General features: G+C 37.2%; 3 protein-coding genes across 3 annotated transcripts in view; 1 reads left to right on the plus strand and 2 right to left on the minus strand.

Annotated features, from left to right (window-relative positions):
• The window catches only part of LOC113232310 (protein phosphatase inhibitor 2-like), a 10,395-nt gene extending 2,378 nt beyond the window's left edge, over positions 1-8,017 (minus strand). The window contains exon 1 of the mRNA XM_026466987.1: positions 7,562-8,017. Within this exon, the coding sequence (XP_026322772.1) occupies positions 7,562-7,957 (396 nt within the window). The 5' untranslated portion in view covers positions 7,958-8,017. The remainder of the gene's footprint in view (positions 1-7,561) is intronic.
• Positions 8,018-8,908: 891 nt separating this feature from the next.
• Positions 8,909-14,663, plus strand: LOC113232304 (protein aveugle). The gene is made up of 3 exons (XM_026466977.1): positions 8,909-9,051; positions 9,173-9,286; positions 13,390-14,663. Exons 1-3 carry the CDS (start codon positions 9,013-9,015, stop codon positions 13,570-13,572), a joined length of 336 nt encoding a protein of 111 aa, XP_026322762.1. The 5' UTR covers positions 8,909-9,012; the 3' UTR covers positions 13,573-14,663.
• Positions 14,664-16,859: 2,196 nt separating this feature from the next.
• LOC113232279 lies at positions 16,860-17,510 on the minus strand. Its single transcript, XM_026466949.1, has one exon. The coding sequence runs from the start codon at positions 17,508-17,510 to the stop codon at positions 16,860-16,862; it is 651 nt and encodes a 216-aa protein (XP_026322734.1).
• Positions 17,511-17,723: the final 213 nt, after the last annotated feature.

Consider the following 17,723-nt stretch of genomic DNA (forward strand, 5'->3'; position numbering starts at 1 on the left):
ATTAATACAAAGATCGAACACTCAGAAAAAGCACTCAGAAAAAATTCGGATCCGGATCGAAGGAACGCTACCAATATTAACAATTGTCACCGTCGTTCCCCTTGCGATGTGACGCCGTCGGCGGCAATAACATACGATCAGTTTGGCGCTCTTCTTGACTCAAAACTCTCGGATATGAGATCTGCAATTAAGGAAGACATTAATTGTGCCATAAGCAAGTTGAAGTCGGAGTTCTCCGAGACGACTGATCACTTAGCTGCCATGCAGTCTGATATGCGAATGGAATTAGATATTGCCACAAAAAGGATTTCTAAAATGGAAACGGAAAAGACCGCACTAGAATTACAGATAAACAAGTTGGACAGTCGCATCTCCACATTAGAAAGAGTTTCTAGGGGATGCAATTTTGAACTACAATGCGTACCCGAAAAGAAAAATGAAAACTTGATGACTATAGTCCGGAACCTATTGACTGAAATTAAAATATCCTCCAGTGAGGCTTACATTAAAGCTATAAGGCGAGTTGCAAAAATTGATAAAAACTCTGATAGGCCTCGTGGAATACTCGTTACTTTACCGTCGGAGCGAGACCGTGACAACGTAATATCTGCTTACAAACGTTACAACAAGGACAATAAAGCTAGTCAATTGAATTCTGCACATTTGGGCATCCACGGTGAGGAGCGTCCTGTTTACGTATCTGAACATCTTTCACCGGAAACTAAACAGTTACATGCCGCAGCAAGGTTGGCAGGCAAAAACTTGTCTTATAAATATATATGGATAAAATACGGACGTGTTTATATGAGAAAAAATGATGATTCTAATGCCATACATGTGAAAAATGCAAGTACTCTGAACACTTTAAAATAATAATTGCTCTCTTTATCTTATCTTTTGTTTATCATAACTTTTGTACTTTTAGTTGATCTATTGTAATTCTTTATTTATGGAAATCTACTACCAAAATGTGAATAGGATAAGGACAAAGGTTACTGATGTTTATTTAAATACTCTTAGTTGTAATTTTGATATAATATGTTTTACAGAAACAAACTTAAATGATAGCGTTTTCGATTCAGAAATATTTGATTCTCAATTTGTTGTATTTAGGAGAGACCGTCATACGTCTTGTATTCCTAAGCGTGATGGTGGAGGTGTTTTAATCGCGGTTAGGAGCACATTTAATATAGTTAGACAAACTAGTTGGGAGAGTAAAATTGAAGACTTATGGATAACTATATTTTCATCTAACAATTCGTGTTCTAAACTCCACTTATGTTTATGTTATTTGCCACCCGATATTTCTCGCGATAACTTGCAAGTTTTTTATGATAATGTTGTGGGAGTCATGTCTCGTTGTGACGGTGATGATGTATTCTTACTGATTGGTGATTTTAACACTCCGCACATAAATTGGTCTGCTAGTACTCATGATAATGTTATGACATCAGGTATTTCTTCCGACTTCAAATCTAATTGTCTTATTGACATGATGGATCTTTGTAATCTGGTCCAACTTAATTCTGTCCGTAATTTGAATAACCGTCTCCTTGATCTCGTGTTGTCTACAACAGTGAAAGTGCTTGTGACATCTACAGAGCCTATTAGTCGTATAGATTCTCAGCATCCTCCATTGAAAATTGTGTTAATGGAAAATAATAAATTAAAAACAGTTAAAAGTTCGCAACGGTTGAGATATAATTATCGCAAATGTAATTATCAGGACATAAAGAAAGATCTGGCAAATGTCGATTGGTCCAGTTTAATGGATGAACCGGATATAAATGTTGCTGTCGATGTCTTTTATACTTCGGTGTGTGATTTGATTGACAAACATATGCCGCTTATAAGTAAATCGAATAACAAATATCCATCTTGGTATACACGAACTTTAATAAAGTGTCTCAAAGAAAAAAACAAGTACCACAGTCGCTATAAGAAGTATCAAAATCCTAAGGATTACGATATTTTCGCGTTACTGCGTACGAGATGTAAGAAACTCATCGATATGGCATATGCGTCGTTTATATCATCCATCGAGGAGGGTTTATCTGACAACATTAAAGTCTTTTGGAACTTTGTAAATAATAAAAAAAGCAGTTCAGGGATGCCACAGACAATGACCCTAGGTACAGAATCTTCCTCTGATATATTTGGAATATGTGAACTTTTTTCTAAGTACTTTGGTTTAGCTTTTGAACTTTCTCAGCCTGTATACAACCAAGATGTGATCATTAACGATATTTATTATCAAGAGCATGGTACCTTTTGTAACAACAGTATGGGTAATATTGAACTAAGCCAGGAGAAAATATTGAAAATATTAAAGAAACTTAACATTCATAAGGGTCCGGGATACGATGGTATTCCTGCTATCTTTTTCTTGAAGTGTGCAGAGGAACTGTGTGAGCCACTAACATTGTTATTTAACAGGTCACTTAAGTCAGGCGTTTTCCCTTCTGTCTGGAAAACCGCTCATATCGTGCCTCTTCACAAGTCCGGAAGTAAGTCCAGTTGTGAAAATTATAGACCTATTAGTATTCTATGTTGTGTTGCCAAGGTGTTCGAATCAGCATTGTATGATTATTTTTACTCTCAAGTAAAGCCATTTATTTCTAATAAACAACACGGATTCGTGGGGGGGCGATCTACTGTAACTAATCTGTTAGAGTATAAGGATTACTTATGTGAGGTCTTTGCGGTTGGTGGGCAAGTCGACGCCGTGTACACGGACTTTTCAAAAGCGTTCGACAAAGTGAATCACTCATTACTCTGTAAAAAGTTAGCTGTGTTCGGTATTCATGGTAGTCTTTTACGCTGGGTCCATTCTTACTTGAACAATAGAAGCCAACTTGTTGCTCTCAAAGGTTTTAAGTCATCACCAGTTATAATAAAGTCAGGTGTGCCTCAAGGTTCACATCTCGGCCCGTTGTTCTTCATAATTTATATAAATGATCTCATTGGTGAACTGTCCAGCCCTTGTCTACTTTATGCTGACGACTTAAAAATATATCGCGTCATAAGTGAACCGTCCGACTGCTGTAAATTGCAGAGTGATATTAACACAGTTTCGGAATGGTGCCAACAAAATTTTATGCTCCTCAATGCTAAGAAGTGCTTTGTTATAACTCTTACTAATAAACGTTATAAACATACTTACGAATATCGACTTAACGAACAGTCATTGGATAGAAAAACAGTAGCTAAGGACCTCGGTGTGTTGTTCGACTCTAAATTAACGTTTCGTGAACACTATGCGTACGTTAAGAGCAGGGCACTTCAATCATTGGGCTTTGTAACAAGGTGTACCAAGGGTTTCAAGCAGCCTCAAAGTTTCCTAACCGTATATTATAGCCTTGTCCGTAGCATTCTGGAGTACGCTTGTGTTGTCTGGTCGCCCTGCTACTCAGTTCACTCCAATAGTATAGAAAGCGTTCAGAGAAGAGCTCTCAGGATCCTTAGTTATAAGTGCGGTTATGGTCGCAGCCTCGTTGGCTATAGTGATAGATGTGTCAAATTTAAAGTAACCTCATTGCTTGTTCGCCGTAAGAGACAGGACCTCATATACTTGCATAAGATTGTTCATGGCAAAATTGACTGTTCTTACCTTTTAAATAAAGTAAATATTTGCACAAGGCGTAATCTCCGAATACCTGACAGAACATTTCACTTGCAAACGTACAAGAATAACACTTCCTTTTATAGTCCCCTGATGAGAATGTTTCGGCTTTACAATGAGATATCTATGAAGAACTCGTCTCTGGATGTTTTTGACTCAAGGTCCAGAATATTCAAGTGCGTAGTGAATCGTTTGGCACTATCATAGGTATTTATTCACGTTGCTTTTGTATTCATATTTAGTAGATAAGTATATAAATTAAGTAAGAAATATATCAGTTGATCAGGATCAGTAGATCTTTTTTTTTTTTGTTTTGTTATTTTGCAATGATGTGTCGACATAAGTAGGATTGCAATCTGGTACAGAAATTTGTAATATATTTAAGTTTTATCAATGTAATTTGATTGTAATCTGTTTTGTTGTCCATATAATAATAAATAAATAAATAAATGAAGGAATTTTTTCTGAGTGCTTTTTCTGAGTGTTCGATCTTTGTATTAATAAGATTATCTTAGTTTTAACTTCCTTGATTTTAACAAATTTAGTGTCAAATCGTCATGTTTGCTATCTTGCGTAGTTCTTTTACAATTTTGTAGAACTAATAACAATACATAATACGAGTTGATGATGGTAACTAAATCCCCCATGAGTCACTACTATTAAAAGGAAAATAGTGAATGAAATCTTATCTAAGCACCAATAAACAATTAAAAGATTATTATTAGATCCAATTCAATGTAAAAATAAGAAATCTATTCATTGACTTACAATTATATGGGCGTCGGGTCCGCGCTAAAAAGTGACCGAACTTATAGGGCGTTAAAATCGTATACAGAGCGTCATTCACGCTCTAGTCTTCATTTGTTCGACTGACAGCGAAGCAAACAAAATTAGACAGTACTGCGATGACATTACAATTTAAATTCAACGTTTTAGCTTTTTCATATTCCTTGACATGTCACTACGTTTAAATAGGTTGACTTGAGACATTTTTTTCGTGGTTTTTGTATTAGACCCGTCGTCCATTTATTTGTAAGTCAATGAATGTATTATAGTTATTACTTGTATAGCAGTAATTATAAATATAAAGCAACGCTGCAACATCTACTTGAAAAATCAGCTGCCAGTGTAGAATAAGACCCATATGGATAAAATAATAATTTTGTACAAAGCCAAAATTGTTCGCAAAACGCCTATGTTACTTTACTAATCTGTTTACAATTTGTTTAACATATTGTTATTGTGAACTTCTCATTTTAGTTACATGCTCACATATCGAATTGTTAGCAACAAATAAAGCAAACAATAAACAACCTGTGAATGTCGTAACACCGGAAAAACGCGTGATACTAAGTTGCTTTATAAATATCACTCCCAAAGGAAAGTCGTTCCTTTGAAAGTGTAACGTAAATTAGATATACTCTCAATTAATGCAGTAATTACATACACACAATATATGGTCATCTTAGAAAAGGGCAATAACATATTATATAATGGCCAGGCGGCACCATCGATTCGGCACGCATATAATAGTAATAGCCATGGTTTTGATTTTATTAACCCATGGTTATTACGATACCATTGTAAAATTTCTTTAACAACCAGTTAAAACATTACTACTGTTGTTTGTACTACAGTAGTCTTGCCATGCTCTGCAATTAACTTGTCTACCCTCTCTAAGATGTCCCTGCATGATGTACATGCATTTAACTTGGTATTGGACGTACTTTTAACAATAAATAACCAATAGTGCATCCGCTGTCTCCGCAATGAAATGTACTTTTTTATAAAAAATAAGTGCGTATTTGCCTCCATCTCAGCTGATGACTCTCGCCTTGAAAAGATCCAAGTTATAGTGTTCGGGAATAAGACCGCATGTAGGGAATTCCACCCTCAAGTCGCTCGCCATAGAAATGTGGAAGAGAAACGCTTCGTGCGAATCCTGGGAATATACACAACATAGGGGTCGAATCTCAGCCCACGTCTAGACCCCCGATGATGGAAAGAAGGCGGAATCAAAATATGCAATTCCATCGCACACTCTCCATGATATATCCTATAGAATACTGATAAGCAGGCAACTTTATGGCGGTGTTCAAGGCTCTGCAGCTTCACCTCTACTAAGTCCGAGTCACCTATAAGCCTCTTGGCATACTTGTCTATTGAATCCAAGGTGGCCAGTTGGTATTTAGCACAGCCATCCCATAAGTGGCAGCAGTACTACATACACGGCCGGACTTGTGTTTGGTAAAGCTGAATCAACTGTCCCAGTGTGAAGTAATGCCTCACCTTGGAAAGAATGCCAAGTACTTACTTAATACCTGCCCATTGCCAAATAATATATTTTCATTTACAATTTACATGTATACTTCTAATCTACAATATGTTGGTATGTAATAATTTGCCATTTAAAGAGCCATTTTAAAACTTATTAAGTATAAGACAACATTATATACATTGCTCTGATCCCATAGTAAGTTAGTTAGTTATAAAGGGTCATATTCTAGAACTCTACTCAATGCTCAAGTCAGGATTTGAGTATGGTTTAAAGCACTTGATATCATACTCAAGTCCCAGCCACTAGGGTCGTATTTCCAGTGCTTGTGTTTCCAGTGCAATCCTGACTTGAGCGTTAATACAGTTCTAGAATACGACCCTAAGTGTTATGGAAATCTGAAACAATGACAGTACCACAAACATGTAGACGTCAAGACAACATTATTAGCTGGGTTTAGTTACATTAGCTGAGTATTGAACCCGGAACCTCAAGAGATGGTGACAGCATGAAAACTGGTGAAAAAGCCACCCGACCACGGGTCGTCAGGTATGATGAGTTAGAGAGGGCCTTGCTTGTAGGGCTTAGTGGAATAGTGTGGCCTTTGACTAAAAGTTTGTATCTAGAAAGTGACTAAGTTACATACAGTATGTACCACTTCCACAAGACTCAGCCGACACTGAAACTGGAATGAGTGAAAATCAGCGGCTGTGCATGTGCTGTGCACTTACTAACTTAAAATCACACCTTGTGATTTGCATTTGTTAGTTTAGTGCTAAGTATAGATTTAAGTGTGTGCAGCAACTCAATTTAATGAATAAACATTTTTCTTTTTTTCTTTCTTTCTTAAAATAAGTGAACATGTGGACAATAATGGTTATTAAAAATTGTGTTGTGTAGAGAATATATTTTATTCAGGAAACACAGCAAAGAGTTCCACTTCTTTATAAAATATAAAGGTGAAATTCCTTGCCATATCTAGTTGACCGATAATGGAACAAAGGACAGAAAACGCAGGCTCGCATAATTGCATAGCTGGACTATATTTATTATCTTTCGTATAATTTTATTTCTTTCTCCTTCCTCCATGATAATTTTCCACGCTGACACCGGTCAAAAGTTTGTTACTGAACGAAAACAACGCCTAAATTTTGTTTTACTAAACGATTTTATTTTTTATTTCCCGCTAAATAAAACTTCCTACATTGTTTCTAAAAGAAAGAAAATAACATGAGCTCTCAAATTACATTTTTGTAATGTCATTAAAATATATATATAACCATCATTGTGAATAAAATCCGCCGAAGTATTTTAATATGTTGAGTGTGAGCGTTATTTATTATTTATTATTTATTTAATAACCGGCAATCTATCTCACCACCGCTACACATGTCTTTCAACCCTGACATTGGCAAAATCGTCGCGCAAAACGACGGAGCCATAGACACAAGAGTTGAAGTTGAAGTAGATAATTTTTAAAATTTCCAATATTACATATCTTAGGGTGGCCACAACATTGACGGCATGTTCGATGTTACTTCTTAGGGCATCGTTCACACAGTAGCAATATTCGTAATTCTGATTTACAGGTATTATTATTGTTTTCCAAAGGGAACTTACCTTTAACAGTGACAAAGGCACACATAATGGTACTATATACAAACCTGAAACTCATTGTAGTGCATTTTCCTCTTCTTCTCGAACTCCAGCCTCTTCTGGCGCGTCTCTTCGTCTTCGTCGTCGTCATGCTCGCATATATCCATACATTTGGGAGGCTGGTTCATACTGGCGGCCAATTTTGCTGCTAGGACGTTTGCATCCAGCTCATCTGACGCCTCTGTATCGCCTTCCACCGGTTCCGAGTATGGCGTCTTCGGTTCATCGATCTTCATATGTCCGTAGTCCTTATTCGCTGGGTGAAATGTCTCCATAATATTAATCTCATCGAAGCGCTGTTCTTTAGCACGTTTGCTTGATGAAGGCGTCCCATCTTGGGTGTCCACACTTCTCGATGTCTTCAGGATACCTTTCGACGGCTTCTTTTGTAAATTCTGTGCCATAGTGATCCATTCACTACTGCATTGTATAAATTATAGGAGTTTCTTCTCGAATTCCTGAATTCTTTCGTATCAAATGAAAAAACTAGCAATTCTTCCAGCAAAGAGGATGGAAAAAACTTATTTGACAGATAACTGGCAGGTAGATAAAGTGTTTCCATTTAAATTTTTCACAAACCTACAAAGTAACTACATCGTTAAACGTAAACCAAAGTATTACAATAATATCTTTCCAGTTAAATTCTATATTAATTTAATGAAGATGAAATATTATAAAGAATTATAAAGAATATACTACTAAATTTGTTATCACATTACTAATCCACATACGATTATTTAATCATTTGAAAATAATTTGATTGTACAGGGTCAATAGCACGTCAAGCTTGACACTTAAGATTTAAATTCAACTCTGTGCCGCTTACGATAAGAACGGTCCAAAGTACAAAGTATCAAGCTTGACGTGCTCTTGAGTGTATAGTTGCTGACGATATAAAAAATATTGTAAATGTATCTACCAGATTAAAAACTATTAACTTAAGAATTTCATTAGCTAATAACTGCAAAGAATTCAGAGTTTGTGGTTGTGACGTTTATAAAGTGGAGAGGAATTATTAACTTTCCTAAGGTATATTACGTACATACTAATTACTTAGTCTTACCTCATAGTCCTTTTCTCCGCCTGATTCCTTTTATTCTCTGTCTCCACCCTGCGTAAGAATTTCCATTTTATGTCATTTTCCACAATGATCTTTACGAAGTATAATATTTTTACTTGTTTCCATGTTTTATAGACAAAAGTCAAAAACCTTTTAAGTGGCTGAAATGCTAACCGCGAAAAGCCAAGAAAAAAGTAACAAAAAAATTCGGCTGTATGGTGTCAAACTTTTGCCTTTTCCTTTTCTTGACAGCAAGAATAAATAAAAAACCATATTTTTGTGAAAGATTTTGTTTTGCTCCATTTTTAACCAAAAGTACTGATGAAATTAATTCTTCTCTTATGTTAATTTCTAATCCATAATTTCCACCTTCTCGTGCTATTACGCTTATATCCAAAAATGGTTGAAGATACCAGCCTGAACGCCAATAAACAAAAGGTGTGGAATTCAAGAGCCCGATACAACTCCTCACAATATTTTTTACTATAAGCATGATTTTTGCATTATGTAATTGTAGACGATGCCTTGAAATAAATTCCAATGTCATTCCGACTTTCAGACTAAAACTACACGTCCTAAAGCTGTATATCTCTGGACAGAGGCCGATGTGCAGAAGTGGTTGCGACGACACTGCAGCGACTATTATATTTTGTATTGGGAGAGATTTCATGAGGTAAGTTGAAAAATGCAGCACAAGGCAACTAATTAACACATTCAGCTCAAGATGGCTGGTGGGTCACAGACAACTTGCCTATCAGGCGGAGTGAGTGTACCACAGGTCATGCAACATTTGACTTTTGATACACTAACGTTTCTGTCCCGTGTGAAGAAGGGGCTCAGTTGTTAAAAGGAGGCAGTGGACTTGTTGCTTTTGTTCTGAAGAGTTTACTCATAAAATCAACAAATGCATTTTTTTTATAATCTTATTTTTAATAAGGCCTGTAACATTTGGGTGTCAATGTCGGCCTTGTGATGTCAATACCTGTGGATTATGTTATTCTACTATATCGTGTCGCCTCGCAGCGTGAGACAAGACCTCACATATGAGTTTTAGCCCTCTTTGTCAAGTATGTACCAAGTAGCCCTCCTCGTCAACAGTTCACCCAACACGACATTTAACTCCCCAACCTGCCAAATATCCCCTAATTGAAATTGGCTTCTCAGAGCCACATAATGGCTACATTCGCTACGTCCACGTACGCTATGTCCTTCGTCAGTGCAAATACCCTGTATTCAATTTTCATTGGACCTGCACCGTGACACTAATATGGACACCATTCTTCGAAGCATTAGTCGTAATTGAATTTTTAAGCAAAACAAACGATATTGACGTGTTCAGCAATACTGAATCAAAATTTCTAACATCCGCTGGTTACTATTTGGAGGCGGTCACCGCCCAAAGCTCTGTGGTCCAAATTCCGCTTCCTATCTTTGGCTGGTAGATCGACTCAACCATTTTTTTTTGTGATTATGACTTACATGTTTAGTTATAAGTACTGTAAGTGTAAGTTGTACAAACTAAATAAATAAATTCCATTAAATGTAGCATATCTTTAAGTTTGTTACAGAATTTACATAGTGGAGATTCTGCTCTTTTTATTAGATGGTAGAACTTATTTAAGGGAAGGTGGCAAGTACATAGTCTTAAAGCCAAGACCAATGCATTTCTAGAAAGTGCGCCGTCCACAAACCAGGGCTTTCGGAGCTGAACAGTGTTGTACCAAATCCCTTTTACTGCAGAAATCTCACCATAGATCTTACTCCACAAATCCTTATTTAGGTCTCTTACAAATGAGATGATTTCTGCAGCAAGAGGTTTACATGATGGTTCCATAGATTCCGTGATAGCTTCTCTTGCTAATGTATCTACTATTTCATTTCCTTCTAGTCCAATGTGTGATGGAATCCATTGCAGTATTATAAATATACTATTGGACAGTAACTTAACCAATAATCTCAAAGCTTCATAAGCTGTGGGCATACCTTGGACTCCCAAAACACATCGGACTAAATGTTGTAGCGCACTTTTAGAATCTGTAAGAATAACGACTTTACTAGTATCTACAGAGTTAGCAAAGGATAGAGCTTCTACTATTGAAGTTAACTCTGCCCTCATTATACAGGTCTCCTGACATATACTTAGTTTAAGAGATACATTTTGTTGTGGATCAAAAAAGGCTGCTGCCACGCCATTTGTACCTTTAGAACCATCAGTAAAGATTTTATAGTAATCTCCATTGTTATTTGTGATCAGGTTTAATACTATTTCTCTTAAAGTCCTAATATTGTCATCTTTTTGGTGTTATCATATTACACATCTTATACTTTATACATTTTCTTATATCTAATCAGGATATCCACATTCCCATGTTAAACATTTCTAGTTTATGGGTTTTTGTACATCTCAATATCTTTTACACTTTTGCAAACTTCTACTAGAATTGGTCTTGACTTATTAACCCAATACCTTTTTCTGATATTGCTACATTCAGCTGTAAGTTTCTGCATAATTTTCAAGCTCACTTGCCGGTGAGTGATGCTGTGGATAACCAATATCTGCAAGCTAACCAGTGTCTTCATACTGCTAAGGGAGGTAGCGCTAGCTCACACTCCATTGCATGAATGGCCGCAGTTTTAATAAAGCTTGCACATACGTGAAGATACGTAATGCTATATTTTGGATTAGGTCCAGTTTGTGCAAGTGACACTTCGCGAAGTTGTCATATAAGACGTTCCCGTAATAGATGCGACAATTTCTTTTTGAAAATTTTTCATCTTAATTACTAACATGAGCATTGAAATTTGAATCAAGCTGCCCTTAAGGCGCGTTTAGAAGCCCTGTAGTAGCGCAACAGTGGCGCGGTGCCGCGTGTCACGACTGTGGTGCTGTGATTGCACTTTCCTCCTATAGGAGGATCCAGATATCCTGTTAAATATTAGGGGTTAAAGTATGAAATTGCCGTTTTATTGCAATAGGTTCTTTGAATTTTCATAGAATCTTCATGGTTTGAGGTTTTCGAATGAAACTTTTTCAAATGGTTTCTGTGGTTTTTTTTTTTTTAAATTTGAAACATTTGAATATCGACTTTCAATTGTTTTTGTTATTCAATTTAGACAAGAAAGATGGATACTGCGAAAATTCGAGTGATTTTTGAATACGAGTTCCGACGCGGAACTAACGCGGCAGAAACAGCCCGCAATATCAATGCTGCGTTTGGAGAGGGTCTACTAATGAACGCACCGTGCGATTTTGGTTTAAACGCTTTCGTGATGGAAATTTCGACTTAAAGAACGAGCCACGAGGAAGACCGCCCACACAGGTGAATAACGATGAATTAAGAGAGATAGTGGAAGCCGATCCTAGTCAAACTACCCAGGAATTAGCGGCATGGTTTAACGTTACCTTAGCCACAATATTGACTCACTTGCGTCAAATCAATAAAATAAAAAAATACGAAAAATGGGTGCCTCATGATTTGACTGATCTGCAGAAAGAAACGCGTGTTGAAACTTGTGTTGCCTTGTTGAACCGGTACAGAAATGAAGGAATATTGGATCGAATTGTAACATGTGATGAAAAGTGGATTCTTTATGATAACCGGAAAAGAAAAATGCAATGGCTGACCCCAGGTCAAATGCCACAACAGTGTCCTAAAGCAAAACTTACCAATAAAAAGGTAATGGTAACTGTTTGGTGGTCTCAGCATGGTGTTATTCACTATAGTTTTCTCCGATCTGGTCAAGCAATAACGGCAGATGTCTATTGTGCCGAACTCCGAACCATGTTGACAAAACTAGCAGTAAAACAGCCCCGACTCATGAATCGATCTTCACCATTATTGCTCCACGACAACGCGAGACCTCACACAGCACGAGAAACCATTTTGACCCTTCAGGAACTGCAGTTAGAAACCATTCGTCATCCTCCGTATTCACCAGGCCTTGCTCCAACGGACTACCATTTTTTTCGTGATTTGGACAATTATCTACGTGACAAGAAGTTTTCTTCCCAGGAGGCAGTACAAAATGCTTTCACACAGTTTGTGCAGTCTAGATCGTCGGAGTTCTATCGCAAAGGCATTAATAACCTTCCCATTAGATGGCAGCAATGTATAGATAATAATGGCAACTATTTTGATTAAATAAATTTGTTAAAAATTTAAAAAATAAACAATTTAGATTTTCAGTACAAATCGGCAATTTCATACTTTAACCCCTATTATTTATAATGCGCGCCACTGCCTCGCTCTTATAAACATCTAACTTGAAGGCATCCATAGGCTCAATTTATATGGCGCTTGCGATGCAATTTATATTATGTAACGTACAAACTAGATACGAGCCAAAAAGCTTCATGCCGAATTCTTCGAGAATTTGACTCGCATCTAGTGTGTACGTTACATGATTGACCATAAAGTTCATTATACTATGTACAATATCGTTATAAAAATTCGCCTCCATTCCGTTCCGCCGCAATATAAATTGAGCCGTAGGCTTCTTGTGGCATAGGAATTTACATTCGGTTTTTAACATATGTTTCGACTGTTTTTGTTTAGAAAAATTTTGGCAGTTGCTTCCGCTCCGCTGCTTTGTTCAGTTTTGTATTAAATATTTCAAATTAAACGTGTTTTAATCTGCATATAAGGTGTTTCCATCATAATGGAAATATACATACTTATACAGTCCACTCGCCAATATTTTGGTATGTCATCTCAAGCTTCTCATAATCCTTTAGTGTTCGCATAATTATATAAATTTTACACATTTTATTTACAGCACGATATAACAGGCAGAGCACTAGTTCGTATCAACGACAACACTCTACTCCGTATGGGCATCACAAATAAGGAACACCGGGAGGCAATATGGCGAGAAATCCTCAAACTTCGGCTCAAAACCGACATTGTCGAGATTAGGGACTTGGAACGTAGACATAACTACTTTAACTATGACTTGTGACATATGCACTATGTTTCGGACTTTAGACTGTTGTTGTTTACTTTATGGGTGTATTACCTATGCCGTTTTTTAATTAGGTATAATGTTAATAATTTTTGGTTTAGGAAAACCTTTGTACGAAATTGGATTTAAACTCTCTCACATTTAAGCAGAATAAAATTTTTCAGACTTAACATAATAGTGCTGTCCATGTTTCTTCTTCTTAAAACAAACAGCTCATAAAAAAAAATTTAACGTTGTTGTGTTCGTTTTTACAAAAGTGCAATACAGTCACTACAAGTTGCCAATACAGTAATTTCAATTTGCATACATTATCTGTTAGTTCTTAATGAGTACCTCCTGACAATTTAACAATATGTTACTATGAATAGATCAATAATGTTGTTTTTATTTACACTGCTTGCGATTTTTATGTGCTAAAATGGTTCTATTAAAGCATTCTACATTAGCAATTTATAATGAAGACATTTAAGAAATAATTATGACAGTATAACATACCTATTTGGTATTATTTTTATAATAGAATGAAGTTAGTTACATTGATTCTATCTAATATTTTCTAGATTCGCATAGGGAAAGGTGATAGATGACGCTTGTTCTCTAGGGAGATGTTACGCCCACTGACGGGCAGGCTCGGCAGGGGATCCTTTGGCATCCACACGTTAACGGCAATATGCCCCGGCGCCCTTAAGCATGCCGCAGCATTCCGTTGCGACATCTTGCTCGTGATTGGCATCCCTTCAGATATCGGCCTTGCCCTCCTTCATATAGACGTCCCGAAGCCTGCCGAAGTATACCAAAGGCTGCCGAGGCATTCCGAATGCGGCCGGCTCAGTATCCCTAAGCATGCCGCAGCTTTGTCTTTGTGGCTACAACCATTACCATTACCATTGCAATTTCAACTATAATGCCATACTTCTTAAGTATATTACCTTTCGTCACCTAAAAATCTCCCGCCGAGCCGATCACGTCAGTGGGATTTGTATGCATTTTGAATTAGGACGCCGAATCTGCTTCGATTCCGAATTTTGTAAAACGGAATTTTAGGACTCTATAGACGACAAAATTAGTGGGTATAATGAGCATGAACCTATAACTCTAGAAGCATTCTAGAAGACTGCTAATCGCGATACTAAACAGCGTGGCGGGTATTTAGTACCTATTGGTACACCTGTAGGCTGATTTTGATTTAAATCGGAATTAAACCGATCGGGTAGTCTCGAAATCAGATTTCCGAGCGAAAAGATGAATCTGATTCCTACTATATCTTTCTAATTCGTGAGTTAAATCAACTATTGTTCCGATTAGAAATGTCAAAAGTTTCGGCCAATTGTGAATCGCAATTATGCGCCTCGACTCGGAAAAGACGCAGTTTTCGCTCGGGAGAGGCAATCAAAATCAAGCTGCGTGGCATCCTTAAAGGTGCCGCAAAGAAAGCTGAAACTAATTATTTTGTTTTACATTGACAAGCTGCAATTTATCAGTTACACTAATTTCTAGTGATAACAAACAAATCAACTAGATGGCGCTTATTGTACATATTTTTATGGATAGTGCTGGCTATTTTATTTTGTTTAAGATTAGCGACATCTACCCATATTACGAAGCGTTAATTTATAAATTCGTTTGTAACACACAATGCCATCTATTGACACGCATATTTGTCAAAGTACTGAAAATATTTTTAGCTCATGATCAATATATGAAAAAACTAATTTCTTACATTTGATTGATATCCACGGCCATTTATATAATATAAATTACTACCAGGGCACACCCCGGACACTTCATACAATGGTCGAAAGTTAGTTACCTATACTTCTACTACGTACAGCAATGCCAGGCAAGGCGCTATCTGCACACGCGCAAATGTATGCGTGAAGTGGCAAAGGTTACCCATCAATTTCTCGTACTATTGTTAAGTAACGTGATCAGAGCAGCAACAGCGAAAATTAGTATATTCACTACGTAACATTTATCGGCAATACAAACTGAAAATTCGAGAACCCTTATCTACTAGCTCACGAATTTATGACGTCTCATTATATTGATATAATAAATCTGTATTATGTATTACTCTGCACTGATTATACGAAGAAGACAATAACTGAATGAGTCTCAGACAAGTTTTTTTTACTTCGTTTCATCTTTCGGAAAACGAAATAAACTCCTCTCTTTATCCCGTTTAGATGTTGATAAACAGCCGTATATAGCACAATTCATAGCCATTATTAATAGTAACGTAAAATGATGTTATATATTAGCGTACAAGTTACGTAATGAATAAATGAAAACTCTATTCAAATATCAAAACCGTCTTAGCGCGAAAACGACATGCCGACAGCCTTATAGCCGTTCAGTCAATGTGCGGGATGTGGTGTGGTATCTAAAGCTCTGGAGGGGCGGAGAGTGTCCGTTCTCATTGCTTTTTGTTCTCTGTTTTGTTGTTGATCAGCGCCATCTAGATATATGACGCAATTTTGACCTTTTTCAGAGCTACAGATCTGTAGTATGGGGATTAACAGTCTACTTGAGTTTTTGGTTCATGGTGTAAGCTACAAAATGTGCTCATCAGTCTCTACGTTAAAAAGGTATTATAGAGACTTTTTTAAACATGAGTAAATTTAGATTTTGCAAACGTTACTTTGCTTTTGGAGAATTAAAAAATTAAAGATTTTTTAATTTTCCCACCGCATAGTTCGCAGAAGACGGTAAAATCGCCTTCGTAATATCCTTATTTTCTAGCATCGTTTTAAACATAAATTAAGTAAGGTATTTTTCTCTCAAGTTGTAACTCTAGATATGGTTCCTGTAAGTTTTCAGAATACGAGAACAGCACAAAGCTTTAAGATATGAATAGTAATGTGTAACATTTAGTCCACTGCGAAGTGGTATACTTGTGGTATTATTGCTCACCAGAATGTTTTTTATATAGATAGTAAATAAATTACGTATTTTTTTATAAATTTTTACTTTCATTTTTGTCATTTACTTTATCGTCGGAAAATCCTCCTTACAAGCGGGTCTGTTAAGGCACACACACGAAAGGAATTTCCTTTATTTGGTCTGTGGAACCCCCCAACACGACCTACCATTCCTTTCCTGTACGTCGGTCGTGCGCACCTTGGGCAACAGTCGCGGCAAGTACTTTATAATAATAATAATAATCATTTATTTCGGAACTGGGTCCATAGATTGTTAGTTAAAATTACAAAATGCTTAATTCTAAGGGTTAGTTACACAATACAAAAATACAAAAAAACAAAATAAAAAGAAACAGAATAAAACTAGGCGACTGATGGTATGCTATGAAGTCGCATCCAGTGTGCGAACATCGGCGAGTCCCAGCGTGCAGACAACGCGCTCAGGATGCGGTTGGGGCTGCCGCGCAAGCGGCTTAGCATCGAGGGACACCTCTTGCGCATAATGGCTGCAAACCCGTCTGTATGCGACTCCGCAAACATCCCCGAGGCGCTACAATAGCGCGGCAGCCCCAGCAACACCCGGAACGCGTTGTTGTATTGCACGCGCAGGCCGTTGTATGTCCTCTGCGTATAGTTGACCCACAGACTGCACGTGTAAAAGGACTGACAATAAGATTTAAACAGTGTAATCTTTACTTGTCTCGTACAGCGTGCAAACCTGCGGGCCAACATGTTACAACGAACAGCCAACGACCTACGCTCCCTCTCGGTGTCGCTATTGTCAGACAGGTCATCCGTGACCCAGTGACCCAAGTACTTAAATTTCGAAACTATTTTTAAAGGAGCGCCGCAAAGTGTTAGATTAGGTATAATATTGTAACACTTAGCACCTGCCTTAAATGCCATCAGCTCGCTCTTCGAAACATTGTACCTGAGTCCATGAGCCACAGCGTATGACTCACAAATTTGCAACATAGACATAAGTGCTCTAATCGATGGACTGAGCAGCACCATATCGTCAGTTTATGCCGATTCGCAAAACCTTTCATCGCGATGATGGCAAGCATTATAGTGTATCGATAAAATCAGAAGGCGCACACAACTATTGAACACATTAATATTATTCTATACCTATGCCGATGATGCCCTACGTGGTCTATATCCACCCCCAGGGGTCCACTCTGGCCAACAAGAGGTCCATGTCCGCGAAAAAGAAATAGGGATTGC

Source organism: Hyposmocoma kahamanoa, unplaced genomic scaffold (genome assembly GCF_003589595.1).
Source record: "Hyposmocoma kahamanoa isolate Upper Pololo Valley unplaced genomic scaffold, ASM358959v1 68, whole genome shotgun sequence".
Lineage (NCBI taxonomy): Eukaryota > Metazoa > Arthropoda > Insecta > Lepidoptera > Cosmopterigidae > Hyposmocoma > Hyposmocoma kahamanoa.